This window comes from Polypterus senegalus, chromosome 8 (genome assembly GCF_016835505.1).
Source record: "Polypterus senegalus isolate Bchr_013 chromosome 8, ASM1683550v1, whole genome shotgun sequence".
In the NCBI taxonomy this organism is placed as follows: Eukaryota; Metazoa; Chordata; class Cladistia; order Polypteriformes; family Polypteridae; genus Polypterus; species Polypterus senegalus.
The window spans coordinates 94,599,800-94,613,677 of NC_053161.1; the positions used below are offsets into that span (position 1 = coordinate 94,599,800).

The following is a 13,878-nucleotide window of genomic DNA, read 5'->3' on the forward strand; positions in this document are numbered from 1 at the left end:
CTTTCAATCAGGCTCGTATTTGTAGGATGTGTTCAAGTTACATTCCGTGTTTGTCAATCGTTGTAAAGATAAGAGGTTTCATTCATCGATTAGTTCCTTACTGCATCAATAAACAGCTCGTCTTCCTCTTTATCTGAGACGTGACAAACTGCATGCACGTTTTTTTTTGGTTTTTTTACACTGTCTTCCTTTAGCAGGACATTCACTTTTTCCACCGTGTGCTTTGTTTCCGCAGTAGCTGCACTTATGAATATGATTGTATGTATAAGACGCTTCATATTTTTTGCTGCCTTCTCAATTGTGTAATTCGGTTTTTGTTCAGCACTCTCTGGAACTGTTGCTTTTTGTCTGCGCATTGCGTCAGTTCACGTGAGCCGCTTGGTGTTCTTGCATCGAAGGTTCCCAGCTGTACTGGTGCCATCTCGTGTAATGTCAGCTAAGACCCAGCACTTAAAAGTTTCTCTCGCAGTTTCGCTGAGTTTGTGCCAAACACCACCCTGACCATCTCATCTTCCTCTCCATAAGCACAGTCCTTCACACGTGAATATTTACCGGCAGTGTTTGTATTGGATTGCCGCTGATGGACGGCCTTATATGGGCAGGCACTAAATTACAAACGCTAGTGGCAGCCTGTCTATGAACTTAATTTAATATAAACTTACGGTTCACGCCGTGCTTTGTTTCCACAGTAGCTGTACTTATGAATATGCTTGTATGCATCATTTGCTTCATAATGTTTTTCTGCCTTCTCAATTGTGAAATGGCGTTTTGTGCTCATCGCTGTTTGGAGTTCTTCCTTATTCTCTACGTAATTACGTAGGAGGCATGATGATGTCACACGAAACTCCGCCCCCCCACGGCCATCTCCAACTCAAGACTCCATTAGATTATATGGGGAAAAATAGCTTCCAGTTATGACCCTTATGCGTAGAATTTCGAAATGAAACCTGCCCAACTTTTGTAAGTAAGCTGCAAGGAATAAGCCTGCCAAATTTCAGCCTTCTACCTACACGGGAAGTTGGAGAATTAGTGATGAGTCAGTGAGTGAGTGAGTGAGTGAGGGCTTTGCCTTTTATTAGTATAGATATATACATACATAAATATATATATCAGAATTCTACACACAACACACCATAACATGAAAAAAGTTGAGGTTTTTGCAAATTTATTAAAAATAAAAAAAACTGAGAAATCACATGTACATAACTATTCACAGCCTTTGCTCAATACTTTGTCGATGCACCTTTGGCAGCAATTATAGCCACAAGTCTTTTTGAATATGATGCCACAAGCTTGGCACAGCTATCCTTGGCCAGTTTCGCCCATTCCTCTTTGCAGCACCTCTCAAGCTCCATCAGGTTGGATGGGAAGCGTCGGTGCACAACCATTTTAAGATCTCTCCAGAGATGTTCAATCGGATTCAAGTCTGGGCTCTAGCTGGGCCAATTAAGGACATTTACAGAGTTGTCCTGAAGCCACTCCTTTGATATCTTGGCTGTGTGGGCTGTGCGTCGCCCCAGTCTGAGGTCAAGAGCGCTCTGGAGCAGGTTTTCATCCAGGAGGTCTCTGTACATTGCTGCAGTCATCTTTCCCTTTATCCTGTCTCCCAGTTCCTGCTGCTGAAAAACTTCCACACAGCATGATGCTGCCACCACCATGCTTCACTGTAGGGATGGTATTGGCCTGGTGATGAGCGGTGCCTGGTATCCTCCAAACGTGACGCCTGGCATTCACACCAAAGAGTTCAATCTTTGTCTCATTAGACCAGAGAATTTTGTTTCTCATGGTTTGAGAGCCCTTCAGGTGCCTTTTGGCAAACTCTAAGCGGGCTGCCATGTGCCTTTTACTAAGGACTGGCTTCCGTCTGGCCACTCTACCATACAGGCCTGATTGCTGCAGAGATGGTTGTCCTTCTGGAAGATTCTCCTCTCTCTCCACAGAGGACCACTGACGGAGTGACCATCGGGTTCTTAGTCACCTCCCTGACTAAGACCCTTCTCCCCCGATCGCTCAGTTTAGATGGCTGGCCAGCTCTAGGAAGAGTCCCGGTGGTTTGGAACTTCTTCCACTTACGGATAATGGAGGCCACTTTGCTCATTGGGACCTTCAAAGCAGCAGAAATTTTTCTGTAACCTTCCCCAGATTTGTGTCTAGAGACAATCCTGTCTCGGAGGTCTACAGACAATTCCTTTGACTTCATGCTTAGTTTGTGCTCTGACATGAACCGTCGACTGACCAAATCATGTCCAATCAACTGAATTTACCACAGGTGGACTCCAATTAAGCTGCAGCAACATCTCAAGGATGATCAGGGGAAACAGGATGCACCTGAGCTCAATTTTGAGCTTCATGGCAAAGGCTATAAATACTTATGTACATGTCATTTCTTAGTTTTTTTATTTTTAATAAATTTGCAAAAACCTCAAGTAAACTTTTTTCACGTTGTCATTATGGGGTTTTGTGTGTAGAATTCTGAGGAAAAAAATGAATTTAATCCATTTTTGGAATAAGGCTGTAACAAAATGTGGAAAAAGTGATGCACTGTGAATACTTTCCGGATGCACGGTATGTGTATATATATTATGTAAAAACTGTATTTCTTAATGTGGGATTTTTTTTTCCCCAATGAATAGATGTACTTCAATTAAAGGTTGGATTTTTTTTCTTTTTTGTGTTATGAGCCTATGTTTTTTTGGGGAAAAAAAAGAATTTATTAGAAGCTTAAGAAAACACCTTAACCAGGGGTGCCAATAATTGTGGAGGGCACTATATCTATATAAAAATAAGTGAACGTGGCCGTTCCTCCGAAACCCCCCCTTAAACAGCAATACAATGGGAAACAAACACAGCTTTTCATCTCCTCTTTGTAGATCAGCTGCTAGCCTGCTGCTTGCTGCCATGCCATGTGATCTGCATCTCGCATGGGGCTTCAAACATTTAAAAGACCGCGGCTATCCTAGTCTTGTCTCTCATCCTCCAGACATCATCTACTTTATTATGCTGCATTCAAATAAAGTTTCCGTCTCTTGAAAAACATGAATGAACCTGTGCAACTTTGTGACCCAAGCATGACAATTTTAAAGGTTCCTTTGTAAAATCAAACTTGTCAGTTCTACATGACTCATTTCAAATTCCCACTTTGCTGTTTTGCTTGCTCTGTAAACTGTGCGTTTTGGTGATTACTGTTAACACTATACTTATTGCATTAATATGGAGAAGTGCCTTGTTCTAAATAAATTTTACTATGCTTTTAAAAAAGCTGCAACTCAACGCACTGACTGTGTAGAAAAGCCAAATAACCAAATTTCTGAATATTGCATTGATGTTTACTTGCGAGTTGTTGTTTGTTCTGGTACTCCTCCTATACCCCACAGTCCTTTATGTCTACTACAGATGTGTGCAAGTCGCATCTCAGTGAACTGAACTATAGACATCAATGGAAGAGCTCATTACAATCAGTTAATGAATGCATTTATTGGCACTAAGTAGGATAAATCTTATCTTTTCATCTCCCTTAAAAATGTGTGACAAGTTAAATGATTGCACCTCAACTGATCTGTCATGATTTCGCTCTTAAAACATGCACAAATACTTTTCTGAATTAACTACATAATGAGATAAAAGTGGCAATAACTCAACCCTGAGTGTTTTTTTTTTAAATAAATATGCTTCTAGCACTCGCCTGCTGAAATACTCTTGTGCAAACACAATTACATTTCCAGATATGACCTTTTTCTGTTGCTCCTTTCAACATGTGTTAATGCGATGCTGTATCATCAACAATGTATGCCATTTTTATTTGTAGTTTTTATTCACATTTTTGTATTATTGTTTTTCCCAGAATAATTTGTTTACTTGCAGTCACACATGAATGCAGTAGCAACTTTCTCAATTTTACCAATATTGAAAAGAAAAAAAGCAGGTAGCATCACATTTTCAGAACTTTAGTACTGAATTCAGTTTTTATGACATCTCTAGTCTAATATATTCAAGTTCAGAAATCAGTGGAGAGCCAGAGGTGCACCAATCACTTTTGTTAGGGCTGATACTGATGACCAATTTCATTTTACTATAATTGGCCAATTCTGATTTGTTGTTTTCTTTATCCTTTTCAGTTATTTTTTTATTTACTTTTCAAAATGAAATTATAAACCATAAATTGCATTTATTATAATAATAGACAAAAAACATTCTATATATATCCTCAGTACAAATTCAAACGGCTTTCAAAAAGAAAAAACTATGGAGAACATAAACAAAACAGACATTCACTAAACTGTGGTCAGCTAATGGTACAAGACAACAAAGAAAGGCACATGAAATCACATTAGTGCAGTACTTGCTTGTGTCTAGGATTATAAAGTCTTGCATTATGTGTGCTCAAAGGATGACACGGCTTTGGATGATACCAAAGATTCATTTTATTACCTGACTTTGTGGGAACATGCTTTCAACTCAGTTTGCAGTGCACACTACTCTGCTTCTTGTCAGACTTTAAACAGGCAAAATATCTCCACACTACTGAATTCTCCCTACCTTTCTTTTCAACAATGTCCATGTCTTTTGAGACATGGGCTGTGTCCATTGCAGTGTCTTCTTTGATAAATTCAAATTCGGTTTTTATTCAAGAATCCAAGAAAAAAACTGAATTAAAAAAAAATTGTTCAAGACACATGTCAATGTGTATGAACATGTGCGAGAAAAATTAACATCCACCATTGACACTGCGGTGTCTGTTTGCTCAACAAAACACCAAGAAGAAATGACTGTGCTGCACTTGTACGTCTGTTTTTATACCTTCAGCTCTAACTTTTACTAGTACCATACAGTTAAACAGGATGTTACAGACTTGCATCAAATGTATCTTTTTATTATGCAACAATAATAATAATAGCAGCTCACTACTCAAAGCGCTAAATGAAAGTAGATTCAAATTTATTACCTAGAGATTATCAAGGGGTAGCTTTTCTACTGCGCCATCTGAAATGGAGGAGCGTTACACCTGTGACACAAGCACACACATATACAAATCTCTTTTTACATTGTATGACTTCAGCAACATGTCAATTGAGCAATTTTTTTTTTTTTTTTTTTTTAAATCGGTTTTATTCTTGAATAAAAGCATACTTGTTTTGTTACACCTTTTGTGAAAGTTTTTCTTGGATATTTTGGCTTCAGTCTTCACACATCGTACACTTCACGTCAAAATTATACCGTTGTTACTATAATACATGAAATCATTAGCTGTATTCAGCATTTCTTACCTCACATTTCCTCTGTCACACACAGAGATCGATGCAGACATGGAACACACATGAAACATATCTATTTCATTACCCATATAATTCTTTACAGATACATTGCCAGATTAACACTTCAACACAGACTTGAAGTGTGAGGATTGCAGCAGGGCAATGCCTTCATACGACTGAATGGCAGGTTGTAGCAGGCTGTGTTCTGCTAATCCACACATTCACAACACAAAAGTGGGCTACGAGCTTCTTGGAGATGTCAGGAAACAGGAAAATTTTTGGGGACAAGCAAAAAAATATTAAACTTCAGAGATTCTAGTGTTAAACAGATTACGAGGACTGCATTATTCACTTAAGGAATATAATAAAAGTTAGACCTCTTATAACTTTACAAGACACTGAAAAATTAATTTGCGCTTTGGTTTTTAGTCTACTAGATAACTGTAATGCACTCCTAAAAGACATCAGCCAGTTGCAATTAGTGCAGAATGCAGCAGCCATAATCTTATTTGGCAAAAGAAAATCTGAGCACCGGTTTTAGTGTCATTACACTGGATACCAGTGTCATTCAGAATTGACTTTAAAATACTAATAATTGTTTATAAAGCCTTAAATAATCTTACTCCGTCCTATATTTGCTGGATATATAGCTGGCTTATGTGAATTTCCCCTTGGGATTAATAAAGTATCTATCTATCTATCTATCTATCTATTTTGGAATGCCTGCCCTACACCCTCTAAGTCATAACCTTAGATCTTAAAATAAAGGTCTGCTTATAATTCCAAGCGTCAGGCCTAAAAGATGTGGTAAGGTGGGCTTTTGCTCTTATGCACCTAAACTCTGTAATATCTAAACTTTAGAAATAATTAACCTAGCTAATACTGTGCAACAATTAAAATAAAAATGCTAAAAAAAAAATTAGTATAGCTTTTTCATAGTTACTTTCAGTTGTATTCCTAATTGACTGTATGGGTAAAGTATTATATTCTTCAGGGATCCGCAACCTGTACTAAACTCCCCTATTCTCTGCTGTCTTTTTCAATTCTTCTGTGGTGGCGATCTCTGCTGCCGCCACCAGTACCTAATGAAGTCACCATGCAGCCCTCTGAGATGATCGAATGAAGGAGGGTGTTTCACCTGTCCATGAGACTAACTTCATTAGAATCCTATCATACGAAACATAAAAACAAAGACGACGGACTTTTTTATGTTAGGTAGAATCCCCTGTGGGGGCTGGGCATTCTTTGGCCCTGAAACTCATGCAGATTTTTTTTCATTTGTTTGTTTTGTGCTCTTGAACATTTGCTTTTACCTTTTGTTGTTATGTATTCAATATTACAGCCTTATTGTAATTGTTTTTCTTTTCATGTAATTTTTTTTGTCATCTTTTAAAGCACTTTGAGCTACTTTTGTTGCATGAAAATGTGCTATACAAATAAAAGCTGTTCTAACAATGTTCTGAGTCAATAATCATTGGAAAGCCTTGCATCACTAATTTTGTATACAGTATAATGCAGTCAAACACTTGCATTAATAACCCATGACTATGCCCAGTTCAGTTGCGCTGAAGATAGTTAGGTAAATGGGAGAAAGATGATTTTTCAAGTAGCGGACTAATTTGTGGTGTTCCTAATAAATAGTCGTTTATTTCACGATGCAGAAGTACACTGTAAACGACAATAGTTACGTAGAATGATAAACCAGAAATGTGTGCTTCAATTTAAATGTTTAAAAACTAAAATGTTTTTGATTGTAATACAATTTTGTAATTTTATCTTCCTCTGATTGAGGTCCATGGGGGGTTACATCGCAGGTAAATATCAAAAAATAACATCACATCCATAATCAATGACATTGAAATTATCTAAAATTAAACCATGCATCTTTCTCTTTGAAATTTGTCATTTCTAAACCTGGGAGTGGCTCTTAAATGGTTAGGGCCACCAGTAAAGAATTAAATACCAAAAATATGTTTTTTATTATCTGTAACCTTGAAATATAATAGGACAACAATCCATACTTCTACATTACTGATCCCCTTTTTCCCTACCTGTCGTGAAAAAAGTAACCGACCTCTCCTATCTCTTTAGGGGGTTAACCCCTGGGTTCTGCAAAAGTATCATTCACATCTTCGAGTCTTTCTGATCATTTTTTCTTAAGACACCTATTGGTTTACTCTAACATGGGGGTGTAATTTCCTGCACAAACTAGAATACAAAATCTGCCCCAAAATTTTTTTTTTATATAAATTGGAGGAAACACCAAAACGTTCACCAGCTTGCTTAACCAAACAACGAGACGAGACGTATTATATGTATGGGGGTTCTCCTACTGGCGAGTCAAAACTTCAGCGATTTCAAAGCGCAACTAAGTAATTCTTATGAACACAGAACATAAGCAACGGGTTGCATCAAGGTCGATTTTGTTTCATTTTTCCCTTAACTACATCATTTAATGATTCAATAGAGAATGTTAAATTCTGTACAGCGTTATACATCATTGTTCCTTCTTTCTTTCATCCATTTATTTTAATAGAACAATACACCGACTAAGGATTTGTTCAGTGCAAACCCAGGTCTAGCCATTTGGGGTCTCCTTTCCGCTATATTCACTCATCGTTAGGTATTACGTGTCTAACCTTCGCTGCTTTAATCGCAGTGCTGTGCAGTTATGATTGTGCTTTCTCTCTCCATTCCTTCCCTATCTTCGAATATCGGTTTAAAAACTGAACACGTAAATAATACTTAAAAAAGCCACCCAACTACGACTTTTAAAATATTCCGTACCACGTGCTCGATATCTACTGGAAAAGAATATGGCAAGAAGCTTGCACTATAAATCGGATATGTTCAGTCTCATGATTCTTTCAAAAATATCAATATACAATTACGCAAGTACTCCCTTTACCGAAAATGCGCATGAAATAGAGATGAACAGCAGTTTAAACTGAAAGGAGCGCAAACTAAACAAGTTGTACAAAGTTCACAAGTAATCATATTTATTGAGTAGCGCTAGCGATATAGTAATTAAAACAACTTAACCACGTTACATTCTTACCGTATTTGCAAAGTTACGAAACTTTTTCCACGACTCTAGAATCCTTTCATATCCGCCAAAGTAGCGGAAGAAAAGAAAAACGCATCACTGGATTTTTGCTGAAGACAATTCACTCCTAGGAAGGTTATCACTACTCAAAGCGACGCTAAATTAAGTTGTGTCAAGTTTTAAAAAAAAACAAAGCGGTTAAACTTCACATTTTACATACACAAACTTGTCAACATTAAGAAAAAACAGTAAAACTCCCATGAAAACATTTTTTATTATTAGCATTATATTATTTATTTAATTATTATTTTTAATCTTGAACACTTACCATTTTTACAATTCCTCTCTGGAGGGGTAAAACTGTGGCAGGGGTACCCTGAGCTTGCACCGCTCCTGTGGTTAATGTTGTTGTTGAGGAAGAAGAGGAGGCCATGCTTGTTACTTTTAAATGCGTTGTTCAAGGAGTGCAAAGTAGTGATAACTTCGGAGCCCGCTGAGAAACACTACACAAACCTTCAAATCCTACAAGGGAAAAGACTGAGTGCTGCACCACACGCTTACAAAACCGGAAACGTACCAAGGCTAGAAACCCCAACATGCTTTGCCTCCACACGTGAAGTACATACCTTTTCCGGTTTGTTCTGCTACCAATTCAGAAGAGAAATAGAGGCCTTTCACATACACGTCAGCGAGCGTGAGTGAATACTTCCGTGTCAAGAGACAAGTGACACGTCAGCAGTCCCGGTATCTGCGTATTCACTAGGCACTAGAATTCTGTGTTTACTAGTATGTTTGTTTAGAAATAACTGCAGTCCAGTTAGTTAGTTAGTGTAAAATGTTTTGTTCAGACCCTTGGCCATCAAGCATAGCTTGTTTTCGAGTTTGCTAAATTTTATGAGTCCCTGGTGTTTAATTTTTAAAACCTCGCCGCGTAACTGTAATTTAAAAAGTTTAGAATGCGTGTTTGTCAGTTAATTAAACACCTATTATATTCACGTTACGAAATTATGAAAATCAAAAATAATATAAAGCAGTATTATTATGACTCAGGAGAGACGCCTACACGAAGAGAAAAAAAGAACCGACGTTTGTTTGTGCGACAGCCTTGAGCTCTATTTACAACAGAGCCCGATCGGGTTCCTGTGTGTACATGCAGATACGCATGCTGCAGCTCGGAGCAAGCTGCTTGATTTTACTAGTCTCGTTTTACTGCACGAGTACACGGGAAAGGCCACCTGCTAAACTTCATCTTAGTTTCGGAATGTATTGACACAAGATGATAACGGCTTTAAACGCTATCTGACCACTAGCTTATTTTAAATATTCAAACTTAGATTCCTGGTTGGGAGGAAATGTCTTGGAACCGTGGTTTCAGAATTGCCATCAAATTTGTGGGACATTGAGTGTTTATATATATGTGTATATATATATATATATATGTGTGTGTGTGTGTGTGTATGACGGCAAAAAAGGAATAACAAATAATTTAGCCATGTAAGATACATCCATGCAGAGAATTATGTGGAGTATCATATCTTACTACTTAAAATGTTTATTAAATGGCTTACATTTATATTATTCTAATAATTTACTTTCAACTAAAAGTTCAAAAAGTATTATATTTTGCTTTACCTTCTGTAATTTTAATGAGAGACGGCCGTTTTGACATGATTTGATGAGTTCATCATTTACAACGTTAAGTGTGATACTGAGCATTATATATGGCATGTACTGTTTTTCAGGTGAGGAAAAAAGCTAACGTAGTAGAGGATGAACAGGCTTCCCAACTGCGATGGAGGGTGATTCCTTGCCCAGCTGGGACGCTGTAATGGAAGTAGAGTATGGATGGTTTTCAATACTTATTTTAGTTGGGAGTGAAAGGATAATGGATGACAAGGGGGAGACATGGTATCAAGAACAGTTCATCTCCCCCATTACTAGAGGTGGCAGTGCTCCTCTGACTTGGTCTCAGTCTGAACACAGGGTTTCATGAAACTGGTAGTTTGGAAGGGCAGCCCTGTGCTTCTGTTGTGCAATGCTGTGACACTAGTAGTATTCTTGGGTCCAACATAACAGTAAGTGTTTCACCTCACTGTAGGACTCGGAGTCAGGAGAAAGAGGACAACAATGACTAAGGAGGAGAGAAAGGAGACTGATAAGCATTTGGTTGTATTATACTGTGCTGGACCGAGTTTAAAAGCCTTTTAAGGTACTATAGTAGAAGAAAATCACTTTATTTTTACCTGGGACTGTATCTGTGGCAGTTGCGTCTGGTGTTCGTGACTCTGAGGTGCCCCCTAGTACTCATAGTACATGCATCTAATAAAGAAACAACCGGCAAGTTTTGGGGTAGAAGGATGACTGCCCCATTTTTAAAGGAAAAAATAAGTGTATGTGAATTGCTAACTTTTTTCAACTGCCCACAAAAAGTCCAAAGTGCATTTTATGGAATTTACATCTTAAAACACTTGACTTTTTTGTTTTAGATCTGCACACTTCCCCTTTTTTCATTGGCAACAGCTTGTGACATGACTCAAAATTTTAAAAATCACATCTCTGCAGTACATTTGTTTCTCTACTACCTTCTTAGCATCACTTGAGCCTCACCTATCTTCTAATCCTCTAATTCAGAAATACATGGGCATGCCTTTATCACAACTTAGCTAGATTACAGTAATTCATTTCCCACAGGCCTTCCTGCTGTAAGGATTAATAGATTATATGTATTTTAAAATGTAGCTGCTAGAGTAATGACATAAACCAAGTTTAAACAGCAGACCATCCCTCACCTGATATGTCTATGCTAATTCCCTGCATGATATATTATGCTCCATATTCTGCTATTGAAAGTGAATGACCATGTGGTAGCATAGGACCAGGGAATAGTTGTTTTACTGTCCCAGAGCTGTCAATGTCAGTCCTTTAATGGACTAAAGCATCAAGCAGAGTTAGGTCCAGCAGGTCCTGCCATTTCTTATAAAAATGTTTCGTTTTTTACCTTTCTGAGTAATTGGGGTGTGGCCTCTAGCATTGCTATATGCCAGAGCTGCAGATGTACACCTCTATGGGGCAACTGAAATCACCTCCTAGCTCCACTGCCCAGGAGGTTGTGAGCTGGATCTGGAAATGTTCGAAACACTCGTTCCTATCAGGGAAAGCATACACATTGATGAGCCTAGTGAGCTTAATGGCCCGGGAGCTGTCAAAGACCAGCAGTCTGCTGCAGACTACCACCTGAGTCAACTTGCAGAGGTGAACTCTACTGCCTTATACTTAACCCGTTTGGCATAAAGGAGTGGTGAAGCCACCACCTGTTGAGGTAGTTATAAGACTTAAAGGCTTATCGTTACACATCACATTTCTGAACTGAAAGAAAGATCACTACTGTCTGCCTCCCAAATTACTCCATGATACTCCTCACAATAATGGTAAAGACAGAAAGAAATCATTTGCTGGCACAAAAAAAGAGAGGTTAGTGAGTATGAAGACTTTTAATTACTGCTCTGGTTGGATGAAACTAATGCTTCTTTAGCCACTGGGTCCTGGGACTGGAGTAGGATTTTGTTTGGCTGGTTGCAAAGAAAGTTGATAATTAATTTATGAAAGCTGTCACAAAAATATCCAAGAAACATTGGGAAGGTTTGGGGTAGCCACCCACATAATATTTCCCGGCTGCAAAATCTGTCCAAAGATAAAGACAAGTTCATACAACTGAGTCCAAAACAGAACTGAGTATCTTCTTTAAGATGGCGGCTTTTAAACCCTCACGGGGGAAGTGATGTCATAAGGACCGGAGCCAGAAGTGACATCATTGGCTACCCCAAAACAGGGTGGGATTTCCCGAGAATGGTCTACAAGGAATTAAGGGAGAGAATTAGCGCACTTCGCCACCCCCTGGTCCGGCGTGGAACTGCATTTATTCAGGCCCTTTGGTTGTCTCCTAAACACGCCACCATGACAGGAGCACACCTCTGCCCAGACCCGCCGGGTCAGGCATCCTGCCCCGAGAGGTTGTGAATGCGAGAGAGAGCATGAGTGTTGGTGTGGAGAGAGCCCTTCCGATGAATGAGCAAGAACTTATAAGGCTGCAAGTCAAGAAACCACCTAGTGACCCGAGGGTTGGACTCCTTGTGTAGAGCCATCCACTGTAGAGGGCATGGTCCATAACAAGTGTAAGCTCCCAACCCAGGAGGTAGTACCTGAACTGTGTAATCGCCCACTTGATCGCCAGAGCCTCTCTTTCTACGGCCGCATACCTAGTCTCCCTATCCAGCAGTTTCCGGCTCAGGAACATGACGGGGTGTTCCACACCATCAGCGCTTTGGCTCAGCATTGCTCCTAGACCTATGTCCGAAGCGTCCATCTGGAAAGTGAAAGGAAGGGCAAAGTTAGGTGTTCTTAAAACAGGTGCTGATGTCAGGGCCTGTTTTAAGTCACTGAATGCAGCTTCTAACGGGGGACAGTGTTGGGGGCCCTCTTCTTTGTCAGATTACTCAAGGGCACCTCTCTCTCCGAAAAGCAAGGCATAAACCAGCTGTAGTACCCGGCTAAGCCGAGAAATGGTTGGACCTGCCACTTGGTTCGTGGACAGGGCCATTTCAAAATGGCATCTATTTTGGACCACTGTGCCTTCACAGTACCATGACCCACCAAGTAGCCTAATTATTTGGCTTCCTTCAACCCAAAAAAACATTTTTTTGGATTGATCCGAAGACCGGCCTCACCCAGCGTCCGTAATACTGCTCGACCGTGCTATAGGTGCTCCTTCCACATGCTGGAATAGATGTTGACGTCATCTAGGTAGGCAGCACTATACAAGTTATTGGGCCATAGCACTTTGTCCACCAGACATTGAAAACTCGCAGGGGCCCCATGTAACCCGAATGGAAGGACACAATACTGCCAGTGTCCACTAGGGTTGCTAAACGCAGTCGACCTTCATTGAGTCCGTTAAAGGAAACTGCCAGTACCCCTTGGTCATGTCAAGTGTGGTCAAGTTTTCTGCCTGTCCCAGCCTTTCAAGGAGGTCCTCCACTTGAGGCATAGGATAAGCGTCAAATTGGGAACCGTGATTAAGTCGACGGAAGTCGTTGCAAAACCTACAACTCCTGTCGGGCTTAGAAACCAAGACTATTTGACTGGACTAGGGACTATAACTCTCCTCCATGACTCCTAAGTTCAGCATGAGCTTGATTTCAAGTTCCACTTTAGCCTTCTTTGCCTCTAGGAGAACGATAGGGGTGCTCTCGGACTATAACCCTGGATTCAGTCACAATGTTGTGGGAAATCAGAGAGGTCCTTTTGGGGTTTTCGTCTACCACCTCTGGGACGGACAAGATAGCTGCTTCAAGCTGTCGTCTCTGTCGGGTGTTTAAGTTAGAGCCAAAGTTAAGGGTGTTGGTCTGAGCAAAGAATGAGCGGGGCTGGCCGGAGGAGGGATCGGGATCCCTTTCCTTCCACGGTTTCAGCATATTCACATGATATACCCACTCACTCAGCCGACGATTGGGCTGTTTCACCAAATAGTCGACGAGCCCTTTCCTCTCCTTAACCTCGTATGGTCCCTGCCAATGGGCAAGT

At 39.8% G+C, this 13,878-nt stretch overlaps 1 protein-coding gene across 1 annotated transcript in view; it reads right to left on the reverse strand.

Moving 5' to 3' along the window:
* The window catches only part of snd1 (staphylococcal nuclease and tudor domain containing 1), a 449,554-nt gene extending 440,666 nt beyond the window's left edge, over window positions 1–8,888 (reverse strand). Inside the window, exon 1 of the mRNA XM_039761451.1 lies at window positions 8,627–8,888. Coding sequence (XP_039617385.1) covers window positions 8,627–8,731 — 105 coding nt within the window. The 5' untranslated portion in view covers window positions 8,732–8,888. The remainder of the gene's footprint in view (window positions 1–8,626) is intronic.
* Between the last annotated feature and the right edge of the window lie 4,990 nt (window positions 8,889–13,878).